General features: G+C 39.3%; 1 protein-coding gene across 2 annotated transcripts in view; it reads left to right on the top strand.

Annotated features, from left to right (window-relative positions):
• TRAPPC8 (trafficking protein particle complex subunit 8) overlaps positions 1–13,735 on the top strand; it is a 91,560-nt gene that overhangs the window by 20,744 nt on the left and 57,081 nt on the right. For both annotated transcript variants that reach the window (XM_070747694.1, XM_070747693.1), the window contains 5 exons: positions 201–375; positions 1,402–1,555; positions 6,918–7,008; positions 9,619–9,872; positions 12,019–12,134. In XM_070747694.1, the coding sequence (XP_070603795.1) occupies positions 201–375; positions 1,402–1,555; positions 6,918–7,008; positions 9,619–9,872; positions 12,019–12,134 (790 nt within the window). The remainder of the gene's footprint in view (positions 1–200; positions 376–1,401; positions 1,556–6,917; positions 7,009–9,618; positions 9,873–12,018; positions 12,135–13,735) is intronic.

The raw sequence follows: 13,735 nt of genomic DNA, 5'->3' as shown, positions 1-13,735 counted from the left end.
TAATACTTTTATTTATGTGGGTTTTTTAATTAAAAAAATACAGCTTTACCATTTCCTTCTCTTATGCATTATGAATTAATATCTTTGCCATTGTCACTAAAGCAATTAACTTATTACCAGCATCTTCCATACTTCTTTAGTGTTTGTATTGGTCATTAGTTAATTTTTAGAGTTGTGATTCCACCTTAACATTATGTAAGGTATGCTCGTGGTATCATCTAGTGAATCTGAACCTGTGGAACAGTTTCTAAAACTATCACAAGAGCAACATCGGATTCAACATAGTACTGAATATTCCTATCCAAAGTGGTTTATTCCAAACACACTGAAATATTACGTGTTGTTGCATGATGTGAGTATAGGAGAGGAACAAAGGTGAGTAGGCATCATCAATATTTTATTAGGCTTCTGAAATCAATATTGTCCATTTATTTGATTTAAAATAAATGAAAAAGTAGCCTAAAGACACCTAACTTGTTTGAAATCATTAAGGTAAATCAGTAATGTGGATTTAAATGATTCCTACCTGTGGGAAATCAGTTGCTGCTTATCCAAAGCCGTTCTCTATCATCTTATATAAAACAGTTTGGAAGAAAAGATATTTGATTATTCATTATTTAATATTTTTTACTTCTACTGTACATAATGGAATTTTCTGAAAATCAAATAACATAGAGAATCTTTAGCCTAGACTTCTACAAGATAATTATTTTTTATTTCTTTTTTTACATTTCTTTTATAATTCTACATTGGGTTATTAAAAAATGAATAAAAGGAAAGGATTTCACCCCAACCCCTTACCTTCCCTTCCTTACCCCATGCCTGGGAGGCTTTTACCTTCATCCTAGGCAATACATTTAAAACTTACTTGCTTGCATTCTGATTAGTTAGAGGAATAACAAACAAGTCTCCAGCTTGATTATCTTATTTTGTCTTGACTTCATTTATACTGCACTTATTCTAATTTTCTTGATGAAGGAATGTTAATTATTGACTATGCACCCATTTGTGGATTTATCATAAAGTAATGTATTGTACAATAAATATTCTTTTAATAACATAACTGTAATTCATTATGCCTAAAACAAATGGAAGCTAAAATTGTTCAAGTGGTAATTATAATGTGATATATTCCATCTGCTAGCAGAAGGAAGAATAATTATCCAAGAATGAAATATTTTCTCTACTTAGTTACCCCTATGTCATATTTTTCCTTTCCTGTTTTGAAATGCAAATTTCAATTTTGCATGTTACTTCAACCAGAAACCATTCTTGTGCTGCTCATAATTGTATTTCTTATATTTAATAAATGTATTTTCATTAAAGTTTGTCCTATACTCTCTTATTCTGGTCTTTCAAAATGTCATAGTTTTCTCTTGGCCATATTTAACATCTTTGCAGAGCTGATTCAGTATATGAAGAAATGAAGCAGAGATATGGAACTCAGGGTTGCTACTTGCTTAAAATAAATTCTCGTGTGTCTAATCGAGGAACAGATGAACAGATTCCTGATCCTTGGAGCCAGTACCTTCAGAAAAATATTATGCAAACTCAGGTATCTATCCATCCATCCATCATTTGTTTATTAGATTCAAAACACCCCTTATACATTTTATCTTTCTCACATAGCTAATTGACTGCAACTCCTTTTAAAAATTATCTCAAGCATTTACTGAATGAGAAAAGTAATACTTTTGTTGATTAGATGAGAATTAGTTTTATCTTAAGAAATGTGCTTATTATTTTTAAATGCCTTTAAACATCTATTGATATAGGACAGTCTTTGTTCCATAGTTCTTAGAAATAACCAATAACCACTATCTGTTTATTTGAAGAACAAAACACAGTAGACTTAGAATCACACAAACACATGTATTTGTCCGTATAGGTATATTAATCTCGAGGTTAATGATAATTTTACAAGATTTGCATTTTTTTACAGAAACTCAATAAATGTTCATTTATATATGTAGTTTTTCAAGGTAAATTTTATATCTTTATCTCAAAAATGAAAACCTGTGGATTTTTGGATTTACACTTTCCATTTCTGCAACAATAGAAACTCCAGTTATTACAAATTTCCGTAGAAGAGCCTATAGAATCATATTAAACTTCTTCCAATTAATTTAATATCCTGACCAATTACCAAACTTTTGCCCAATTTCAATACATATAATGTAAAAATCTGTAATTTGTAAATGAGACATATTTTTGGCGTACAATTTTTATTTAAGCCAACCACTGTTATGTACGTATGAAATGTGTCCTCTGTCAATAAAACAGAACAGTGGTTTCAATTGCAAATTAAAAATAAGAGAGATTAAGGACAAAATCAATAACTTCCATGAGATACTTTCATAGATCAACATTTTCTTAGTAATAACTATAACAAGCTTGAGGCCTTATCTGTTGCCTGCAGTTTTGCTTTTGAGGAATAGAGGGATTTGGCAAAGCAAGAGAATTATCAGTTGAGTAATAAATGACTCCTCAATTCATGGTAGATGGTAGAGAGACAGATTCTCGGACTGTCCTCTTAGGCAACCTGACTGAAGCTTGGTTGCCAGAAAGAGGAAGATATCTGAAATTGTCTGTGTCTTGCTAGCTCCAGCCAAAGAGGCCTTCAACAATGAAAGGTGAGGGAAGGGATGAGAAAACACTTTAATTAACAATTTCTATTAAAAATTTAATAGAAATTTTTAGTATAAAATAGGTCACTCTTTCAAAAATAGATCTTAGAACTATCTAGTGCAGTGATGGCAAACCTATGGCACAGGTGCCATAGGTGGCACGCAGAGCCGTATTTGCTGGCACATAGAAACATAGAAGACTGACGGCAGAAAAAGACCTCATGGTCCATCTAGTCTGCCCTTATACCATTTCCTGTGTTTTATCTTAGGATGGATATATGTTTATCCAAGGCATGTTTAAATTCAGTTACTGTGGATTTACCAACCACGTCTGCTGGAAGTTTGTTCCAAGGATCTGGGGCACGTACTTGTCCACCTGTCTGGGAAGAGTTTGATCTGGTGACACCTGATGAAGTGGACAAGGCCATTGGAGCTGTGAGTTCCGCCACCTGTTTACTGGATCCATGTCCCTCCTGGTTGGTTTCGGCCAGCAGGGAGGTGACACGGAGCTGGGCCCAGGAGATTACCAACGCTTCCTTGGGGAGGGGAGTTTTTCCAACACTCTATAAAGAAGCGCTTGTGCGCCCCCTCCTCAAGAAGCCTTCCCTGGACCCAGCCGTACTTAATAACTATCGTCCAGTCTCCAATCTTCCCTTTATGGGGAAGGTTGTTGAGAAGGTGGTGGCACTCCAGCTCCAACGGTCCTTGGAAGAAGCCGATTATCTAGGTCCCCGGCAGTCTGGTTTCAGGCCCGGTTACAGCACGGAAACTGCTTTGGTCGCGTTGATGGATGATCTCTGGCGGGCCCGGGACAGGGGTTTATCCTCTGTCCTGGTGCTCCTTGACCTCTCAGCGGCTTTCGATACCATCGACCATGGTATCCTTCTGCACCGTCTGGAGGGGTTGGGGGTGGGAGGCACTGTTCTCCAGTGGTTCCCCTCCTACCTCTCTGGCCGGTCGCAGTCGGTGTTAGTGGGGGGTCAGAGGTCGGCTCCGAGGTCTCTCCCTTGTGGGGTGCCTCAGGGGTCGGTCCTCTCCCCCCTGCTATTTAATATCTACATGAAACCGCTGGGTGAGATCATCCAAGGACATGGGATGAGGTATCATCAATATGCTGATGATACCCAGCTTTACATCTCCACCCCATGTCCAGTCAACGAAGCGGTGGAAGTGATGTGCCGGTACCTGGAGGCTGTTGGGGCCTGGATGGGTGCCAACAGACTCAAACTCAACCCGGATAAGACGGAGTGGTTGTGGGTTTTGCCTCCCAAAGACAATCCCATCTGTCCGTCCATTACCCTGGGGGGGGGGGGGAAACTATTGACTCCCTCAGAGAGGGTCCGCAACTTGGGCGTCCTCCTTGATCCACAGCTTACATTAGAGAACCATCTTTCAGCTGTGGCGAGGGGGGCGTTTGCCCAGGTTCGCCTGGTGCACCAGTTGCGGCCCTATCTGGACCGGGACTCATTGCTCACAGTCACTCATGCCCTCATCACCTCGAGGTTCGACTACTGTAATGCTCTCTACATGGGGCTACCTTTGAAAAGTGTTCGGAAACTTCAGATCGTGCAGAATGCAGCTGCGAGAGCAGTCATGGGCTTACCTAGGTATGCCCATGTTTCACCATCACTCCGCAATCTGCATTGGCTGCCGATCAATTTCCGGTCACAATTCAAAGTGTTGGTTAGGACCTTTAAAGCCCTTCATGGCACTGGACCAGAATATCTCCGGGACCGCCTCCTGCCACACGAATCCCAGCGACCGATTAGGTCCCACAGACTGGGCCTTCTCCGGGTCCCGTCAACTAAACAATGTCGGTTGGCGGGCCCCAGGGGAAGAGCCTTCTCTGTGGCGGCACCGGCCCTCTGGAACCAACTCCCCCCAGAGATTAGAACTGCCCCTACTCTTCCTGCCTTCCGTAAACTCCTTAAAACCCACCTTTGCCGTCAGGCATGGGGGAATTGAAACACCTCCCCCGGGCTTGTTCAATTTGATACACGGTATGCTTGTGTGCGTGTCTGTTAGTATATGGGGTTCTTTTAAATCTTTAAATATTTTAAAGTATTTGAATTATTTATGATTTGTTATATCTTGTTGTGAGCCGCCCCGAGTCTTTGGAGAGGGGCGGCATACAAATCTAAATAATAAATAAATAAATAAATCTACTACTCTTTCAGTGAAATAATATTTCCTCACGTTGCTTTTGATCTTTCCCCCAACTAACTTCAGATTGTGTCCCCTTGTTCTTATGTTCACTTTCCTATTAAAAACACTTCCCTCCTGGACCTTATTTAACCCTTTAGCTCAGCTCCATTATACATGTGTGTGGCGGCCATCTGATTTTTGGCTCACACAGAGGCTCTGGGAGGATGTTTTTGGCTTCCAGAAAGCCTCTCGGGAGATGGGGGAGGACCTTTTTTTACATTCCCCTGGCTCCAGGGAAGCCTTTAGAACCTGGGTAGGCCAAACGCGAGCCTACTGGGCCCACCAGAACTTGGGAAACAGGCCATTTCCTGCCTCCAGGGGACTTGCAGGGGGTAGGGGATGCTGTTTTTGCCCTCCCCAGACATTAAATTATGAGTGTGGGCATTTGCACATGCACGATAACGCTCTTTCGGCACTTGAGGAAAAAAAGGTTTGCCATCACTGATCTAGTGTAATACTTTATATTTTCTATTCTTCATATATTAAAATACATATAAAGTACATGCAGTCCTTGACTTACAACAGTTTATTTAGTGATTGTTTGAAGTTACAACTGCACCAAAAAAAGCATCTAATGAAAAACGTTTTTCACATTTTCAACTGTTGCAGCATCCCCATGGTCACGTGATCAGAATTGAGATGCTTGGCAACTGGTTCATGTTTATGACTGTTGTCATGTCCCAAGGTCACATGATTATCTTTTGTGATCTCCTGACAAACAAGGTCAATGGGGAAACCGGATTCACTTACCGTGTTTCCCCGATAGTAAGGCAGTGTCTTACTATCTTTTTACCCCCAAAAGCCCCACTGTGTCTTACTTTGGGGGTATGTCTTACATTGTCCCGGGCACCCGGGGCCGGCTCGTCTTCGGGCTTCGGCCCGGGCGAGGCCTCTTCTCCTCCGGGCGGGCGGCGTTAGGCGGCGTTGCGCGGCGTCGGGCCTGGCCTCCATCCCTCCTGCGCCGCGGCGGGGCCGGTCCGCGATGCGCGTCCTGGGGGCGCCCGGCTGGCCGGCTCCGGAGGCTGCGGCTCCTCCCGCTGCTGCCCAACGCCGAGGATGCCCCGCGCCCAGCCCGGCTACGGCAGCAGGCAGGCAGGCAGCCCCAGGCACGGCGGGGAGAGCAAAGGCGGCTTCGGCCCGGGCGAGGCCTCTTCTCCGGGCGGGTGGCGTTGCGCGGCAGGCGCGGCTGCCTGGAGGAGAAGAGGCCTCGCCCGGGCCGAAGCCGCCTTTGCTCTCCCCGCCGCGCCTGGGGCTGCCTGCCTGCCTGCTGCCCAATGCCGAGGATGCCCCGCGCCCAGCCCGGCTACGGCAGCAGGCAGGCAGGCAGCCCCAGGCACGGCGGGGAGACCAAAGGCGGCTTCGGCCCGGGCGAGGCATCTTCTCCTCCGGGCGGGCGGCGTTAGGCGGCGTTGCGCGGCAGGTGCGGCTGCCCGGAGGAGAAGAGGCCTCGCCCGGGCCGAAGCCGCCTTTGCTCTCCCCGCCGCGCCTGGGGCTGCCTGCCTGCCTGCTGGCCAACGCCGAGAATGCCCCGCGCCCAGCCCGGCTACGGCAGCAGGCAGGCAGGCAGCCCCAGGCGCGGCAGGGAGAGCAAAGGCGGCGGCGGGAGTAGCGGACGCCTCCCTCGCTTTTAGTACTGTGTTTCCCCGAAAGTAAGACATATGTCTTACTTTCGGGGTATGACTTATATTAGCCGACCCCCCTGAAACCCCCCATATGTCTTACAATCGGGGGGGTCTTACTATCGGGGAAACACGGTAACAACCATATTACTAACTTAACAATCACAGTGATTAACAACCATAGCAAGAACATTTATAAAATGGAGCAGAATTAAATGTGTCACTTAGCAACATAAACTTTTGGGCTCCATTGTGGTCGTAGATTGAGAATTACCTGTATTGCTCCCTTCCAAGAATCTGTATGTGTTGTTTATTGATCTATAATTTAGTGAGAATATTGTATGCCTTTCAAAGGTATCTTTAAGGCCAAATTGCTTAAAAAATAAAGAACATTTTTCATTGGAATATTTTGATGCATAATATTTTGGTAAAATTGGATGTGTTTTTGTATATTTTGTTCTGACAGGAACTTTATGAAGATGGCATATGTACAGTTATTTCAAATAAGATTTCTGATCACTTCATACCACTGGATGGATTAAATAATGATTCCAAAGGTACATTTCTTTGAAATAAAAAAGGCTATTATTCCAAGTATATTATACCACATTTTGATTATACTAGAATTCGCCATACTTTTTCCAGTTTATAAAGAATCATTTGTCACCAAGAACATATTATTTATTGCAGTTGAGTTCCTTTCCTTTTCACTATAGAAGCAGTCTTTGATTTACAACCATTTATTTAATGACAGTTCAAAGTAAGATGATCTTGAAAAAAGTGACATGACCTGTCCTTGAAATTATGGCTGTTGTATCACCTCCATAGTCTTAAGATTGCAGTTCGGGCACATGGCATCCAATTTGCATTTAGAATGGTTGCAGTATCTTGCAGACACGCAATTGCAATTTCTAACCTTCTCACTCAGTTTCTAACAAAGATGGTTGAGGAAGTCATAATGCTGTGTGATTCACTGATAAAACTGTAAAATTGGGTCTGGTCACTTGATAAACATACTGATATACGATGAAAATTCTGGTCTCAGTTGTGGGTGTGATCAAGTCAAGGACTGCTCATATATGTTGGATAAAGAGAAAAAAAAATTATGCTTATGTATAGGTTTCTGTGTGAGGTAGTGGCTTCTGTACATTTCTATTTATTTATTTATTTATTTGATTTTTTTAAAATGCCGCCCTTCTCCTTATACTCAGGGCGGCTTACAACATGTTAGCAATAGCACTTTTTAACCGAGCCAGCATATGGCCCCCACAATCCGGGTCCTCATTTTACCCACCTCGGAAAGATGGGAGGCTGAGTCAACCTTGAGCCGGTAATGAGATTTGAACCACTGACCTCCAGATCTAGCAGTCAGCTTTAGTGGCCTGCAGTATGCACTCTACCCGCTGCACCACCTCAGCTCATAATTATGTAATTGAGGATCATTTAATTTTGTTAATGGGATTACTTCTAGAGACACACTATTTGCTTTATTTTATCTATTTCTTTTGGAGGGGTATATATGCCGATTGTGACAAAGGCACACTTTATAGCAGGGATCTCCAACCTTGGCATTTTTTAGACCTGTCGACTTCAATTCCCAGAATGGCAACTCTCAGAACTCTGGGAATTGAACTCCACAAGTCTTAAAGTTGCCAAGGTTGGAGACCCTTGCTTTATAGGAAGAATATTTTTGACTGAAGTTAGCAACTCTTGTTGCCACCAGGTGGGGAAGCCACCAGGTGAGTATTTGACATGTATTTTTGTTTGCTTGTAATCGGAAATGGTCTTCGTTCAGAGGCACCTTCCTTTCACAGAAATATGGTATATTCTACTTTTCAGATAGTTATCCTACCAAAACAATTTACTTAACAATATGATTATAACAGTATGATTATAAATAAAATACTTCATGCTTTAAAAAGCAAAAATAAGGACTTATCACAAGGCATTTGAAAACAATAAGCCAATGAGAGGAGAGAATGCAGAAGAGCAGACTTCTTCAATAGTCTTTGTCTACCTTCTTTTTTTCCTAGTATTTTGGAGGAGGCATAAAAGAAAGTTAAAATAAGTACTGTGTGTTAAGCTTCTATTAATAATGATCTTTTAAAACCTACCCGTAAACTGAAAATTTCAGTCATGTCCCCTCAAGATTGTCACTATATTACTACCATATTCCCAGCAGCTATTGGAGGCTGGGAAAAAATTTAAGACATTTTGATAAACAAGGTGCTGAAGCTTGCCTATTACAATGGTGTCAAATATTGTGACATTAGTGATATATATGTGTGTGCATTGTGGATTGATGTGGATATGAAGTTATATTGTGAAAGTATGAAATCTTGCAAAATAGCTAAATGTTGTTATGAAGATAGGTAGTCCTCAATTTATGACCATTCATTCATGACTGTTCAAACTTGTAACGGTGGTGAACAAATGATGGTTATAACTGGTCTTTGGAGTTTTAACCATCCCAGCATCCCCATGATCATGTAATCACACTCTGGGTGATTGACAGCTAGCACAATTTATTACCTGTTGCACAACCTGCAATCACATGATTGTCATTTGCAACCTTCCCTTCTGACTTCCTCAGAAATTCAATAGGGAAGCCAGCAGGGAATGTTACAAATCACTGAGATATGTCTCTCCCATCTATGCACTCACCTCCAGCCCTTCTGTAGTTGCATTATGCTGGCCACTTGTACAAGCTCTTTCTGAGCCGTGATGTGTGTTCCTAGCATGTCCACGTACCTGTTCACACCTTCATGCACCCTCCCCAACCCTTCCTGCATCTCACACTGTTAACACATACCATACCTTCTTGCACATATCCCTTGCACTTTTGGACACCCCCCCACCCAAAGGAGCAATCACCTACCTCCTTCCTGGCATGTTTGTAAGGTTCTTGTGACTTGCGACTTCTCCATTGACTTTTTGTCGGAGGTTAGCAGGAAGTTGCCTTACCTAAAAGTTGTGGGATTTGATTAAACAACAGCAGCTGGAATTGCAGTGATTGCCATTACTAAATGATGTGGTTGTGTTTTATAAGCTCATTGTTCAGTGCTAGAAAGTCTGATTCCAATTGCCATAGTAAGTTAAGGATTACTGTAGGCAGTTTGAAAACATAATTTAATAAATAGTTGTTACATATAATTTCTTTTTCTTAGATGGTTTATCAAATAACTTTAAGACTCACCCACTTCAGTTGGATCATGGTAGTGACAGTAGTTGCTTCGATGGGACAGATTACATAAAACCAAATCTATCTATGCACGAATCAAAGAAATCAAATATTTGGACACCTCATGGTACTTGTTTGACACTCACAGATCATGATAGAATTCGGCAATTCATACAAGAATTTACTTTTAGGGGACTTTTACCACATATAGAGAAAACTATTAGGCAACTGAATGATCAGGTAAGTAATTTTATTTCTACAAAAATGTTTTTAGGGAGGTTTTTGGCTTAGCTGAAATTCAAACTAGATTCACAATTAAAGCCTGTTATGTAAAATCTCGAATGCAACATACGTATTTTCAAAACAAATCTTGTATACCGTATATACTCGAGTATAAGCCGACCCGAGTATAAGCCGAGGCACCAATTTTTGCCACAAAAACTGGGAAAACTTATTGACCCGAGTATAAGCCGAGGTTAGAAAATGCAGTGGCTACTGGTAACTTATAAAAATGGAAAACAATAAAATTACATTAATTGAGACATGTTTTAGAATATTTATTTTAAAGAAAACCAGTAAACTAGCTCTGTAAATTTAAAAGAGGGTAAACAAATTAACAATATTAACAATAAATTAAAAAGTAAAAAAAGTAGCTCGATCAGGAAGCTAAAACCTAAGAGTTAAAATCCTTCAAAACTGGATTCCTTCTCATCATTAATTGGATTTACATTATTGTTCTGTTTTTATATATGCTGTGAGCCACCCTGAGTCCTTGGAGAGGGATTGCATACAAATCCAATTAAATAAATAAACAAACAAACAAACAAACAAATAAGTGTATCCAAAGAAGAGCTTCAGCATTAGCTGCTGTGAGGTTATCAGCATAGAAAACCAAATAGATAGATAGATAGATAGATAGATAGATAGATAGATAGATAGAAATAGATAGATAGATAGATAGATAGATATAGATAGAAAGATAGATAGACAGACAGACAGACAGAAAAATAGATAGATAGATAGATAGAAATAGATACAGATAGATAGATAGATAGATAGAAAGAAAAATAGATAGAAAAATAGATAGATAGAAATACTGTAGATACAGATAGATGATGATGGATAGATAGATAGATAGATAGATAGATAGATATAGATAGAAAGATAGACAGACAGACAGACAGATAGAAAAATAGATAGATAGATAGATAGATAGATAGAAAGAAATAGATACAGATAGATAGATAGATAGATAGAAAAATAGATAGATAGAAAAATAGATAGAAAGATAGAAAAAGAATTCCTGTCTAGCTCTGCCTCATAACACATTATTAGATCCTATCCAAGCAAGGACAGCAACTACCACAAAATACCATTTTTTAAACAGTTTAAATCCTTTCAAAGGAGGGGGAGGAGAATCTGACAGCAGGGGGCCTTTTTAATCCGACTCACCATTGCAAATGGCTGCCTTCTTTGCTTGAGCTAGGGAGAGGAACTACGGCATGGGAGAAGGGACAAAAGCTGGTGCCTCCTCGCTCTGGCTCAAGCAATGGCGCCCTCGTGTGGTGACTTTGTCAATGACCCGAGTATAAGCCGAGGCTGTGTTTTTCAGCCCATTTTTGGGGCTAAAAAACTCGGCTTATACTCGAGTATATACGGTATTTATTTCAGTGAAAATCCTCAATTCAGCTTATATCAAAGTACATGTGCATAGTGTAATTGATATTTAATAATGAAATTTAATACAGATATCATTGCCATTCATTTATAAAGATGATGTAATGCTCTAGAAATCCAACACACTGTATTTTAAATGATCTAAAGTAACAAATGAAACCTAGAGCCAATAAAAACAAGATTCCTTTTATGCAGAGCACTTCACATTACTTTGATAAACTATGTAATGACAAATAATGAATAATTATTCCTGCCTTTGAAGTAATATCTGCTGCTGAAAATTATATAACAATGCTCAATAGATGAGTGAATCATAAATTCATACATTTCCTAAAATGAAGCATATATTATATTTTCTGAAGATAACAAGATAGCAGTATTTAACAAAAGCTGAAAAGAAAATTATCTGACTTTTAAAAAATTTCTCTCTTGTTTTTTAGATGTGTGTAAAAATGATAGTTTAAGTATACAATATATGTATATATTTTTAATGTATTTTTAATTTTTCTAATTTTGTGGATATTTGTTACAATATTTTGTTTAAAAAGCTAATGTTTTCATTTTATCTTCTTTATGCTGGTCCATAATTGTAATACATGTTTGATTGGAGCCTATACATAGTTTTTTAGATAGCTGTAAATCTCTGAAAAGCGTTTTCTGTGAATAATAAACTATTGCATTTCAGTGAGAAAATATTTATATCTTTCAGTTAATATCTAGGAAAGGTTTGAGTAGATCTTTATTTTCTGCAACCAAAAAATGGTTTACTGGAGGTAAAGTTCCAGAGAAGGGTGTGAATGAACTGAAAAGCACATCTGGTTTGTTGTAAGTATACCTGTTTATAAAAATGCAGAATACTTGAATTTTATTAGGTTTTGCCTTTTCTGACTTCCATGTCCACTGCAGTTGGGTGGCTAATAAATTTAAATTTAAAATAAAATAAAATAAATAAAAGGCATTTTTTGTTATTTTAATAATATTAACACAATTAAGAGTAACTACTTTTTAATGATTATGTCTCCATTTAGATAGGTCTTTTGCTTACAGATGCAACCCTGTCTTCTTTATGAGCTCATCATGATTAAAATAGTAAACTTTCTCTTAGCCATAGTTTTCCTTATATCCAAATTGGAGGCTATTGACAATTTCGTAAGAAGCCAGATATTTATCCACATTTTAATTGTGGTTTAAGATCCTGATTTGTTCTACCCTAAGTAATTTGCCATTTGTACAGTGACGCTTCTATTTCAACAGTTTTGGTCTCAGTACTCTAAGCATGGAATTTATATATTACAGCAATTGCATGCTGGGTTAACATTAATCAAGCAGTCTGCTGTGATTCTACGATCCTTTTTCTGGGCAGACACTGCCAGCTTAGATTCCATTAATGTATTAGTGGTTTACATTATCTGCCAGTGTACAAATCACACATTTATTCCTACTCTCTATTTTCTGTTTTTAACCAGTTGTCAGTCCATGAGAGCACCTATCCTATTACCCCATGACAGCTGAGTTTGCTCAAGCTTTTGGTGAGGGATTTTGTGAAAGGCTTTTATGAAAGTCCAGGTATATATGGTCTATTATGTCATCCTTGTCTACATGCTTGTTGACACACTCAAAATGTCTAGAAGGTTAATGAGACCAAACTTAATCCAGATAGCCAAAGGACAAGGAAAGCTCATACACTTGCTGTTTTTTTAAAATATATAGTTCTTTCCTGGGACAGATGTGAAGCTAACTGACCTATAATTTCCTTATCTATATTTTTATTTTTTAAAAAATGGCTTATAATGGCATTTTCCATTTTTTAGGAACAGATATTATTGTTGTTAAAGTGTAATTGCATAATTTTGTGAAAAGATCAGCAAATTCTAATTTAAGTTCTTTAAAAACTCTTGGATACCATCTCCAGTATAATGAGGAATAGATTCCTTTTTGCCCATCTTTATCTTTGCTTGGGTCATCTTGTCTGATCTTGTTCCTGAAAAATAAACTAAATCCCTACATCTTTATCAGTGAGAATAAACAAATAATTAATTCACTTACTTGCTATTTCTTTCTCCCATTCTAACAAGTCTTTAATATCCTTCCTATTCTAAATCAAACATATGTGAAGAATTTGTTACTCTTTGTTTCAGTGTTTACAATGTGCAAATTTTTTTGGAGGGAGAGTGTCACTTTTTTTAACCGCCTCTATTTCTCTGGCCAGATTTTATGTTCTTCATTGTACAGTACTCCCCAGCTGGCCAAGATTTCCTTTAAAAAACAACAACCAACAAGCCTTGTCTTTAATAGCTATTGTAGATGGTACCTAGATGGTACCTCTCCTGATTTTAGGTGTATATTCTAGCTGATACACTATCATATTTATAAATAATCTTCAAGCTTTATGAAGTAATTGGCCTTTATTACTATCCCTTCATTTT

Source organism: Erythrolamprus reginae, chromosome 3 (assembly GCF_031021105.1).
Source record: "Erythrolamprus reginae isolate rEryReg1 chromosome 3, rEryReg1.hap1, whole genome shotgun sequence".
NCBI classification, from domain to species: domain Eukaryota; kingdom Metazoa; phylum Chordata; class Lepidosauria; order Squamata; family Dipsadidae; genus Erythrolamprus; species Erythrolamprus reginae.
The sequence above is the reverse complement of the archived record's forward strand: the minus strand, read 5'-3'. Positions and strand labels throughout refer to the sequence as shown.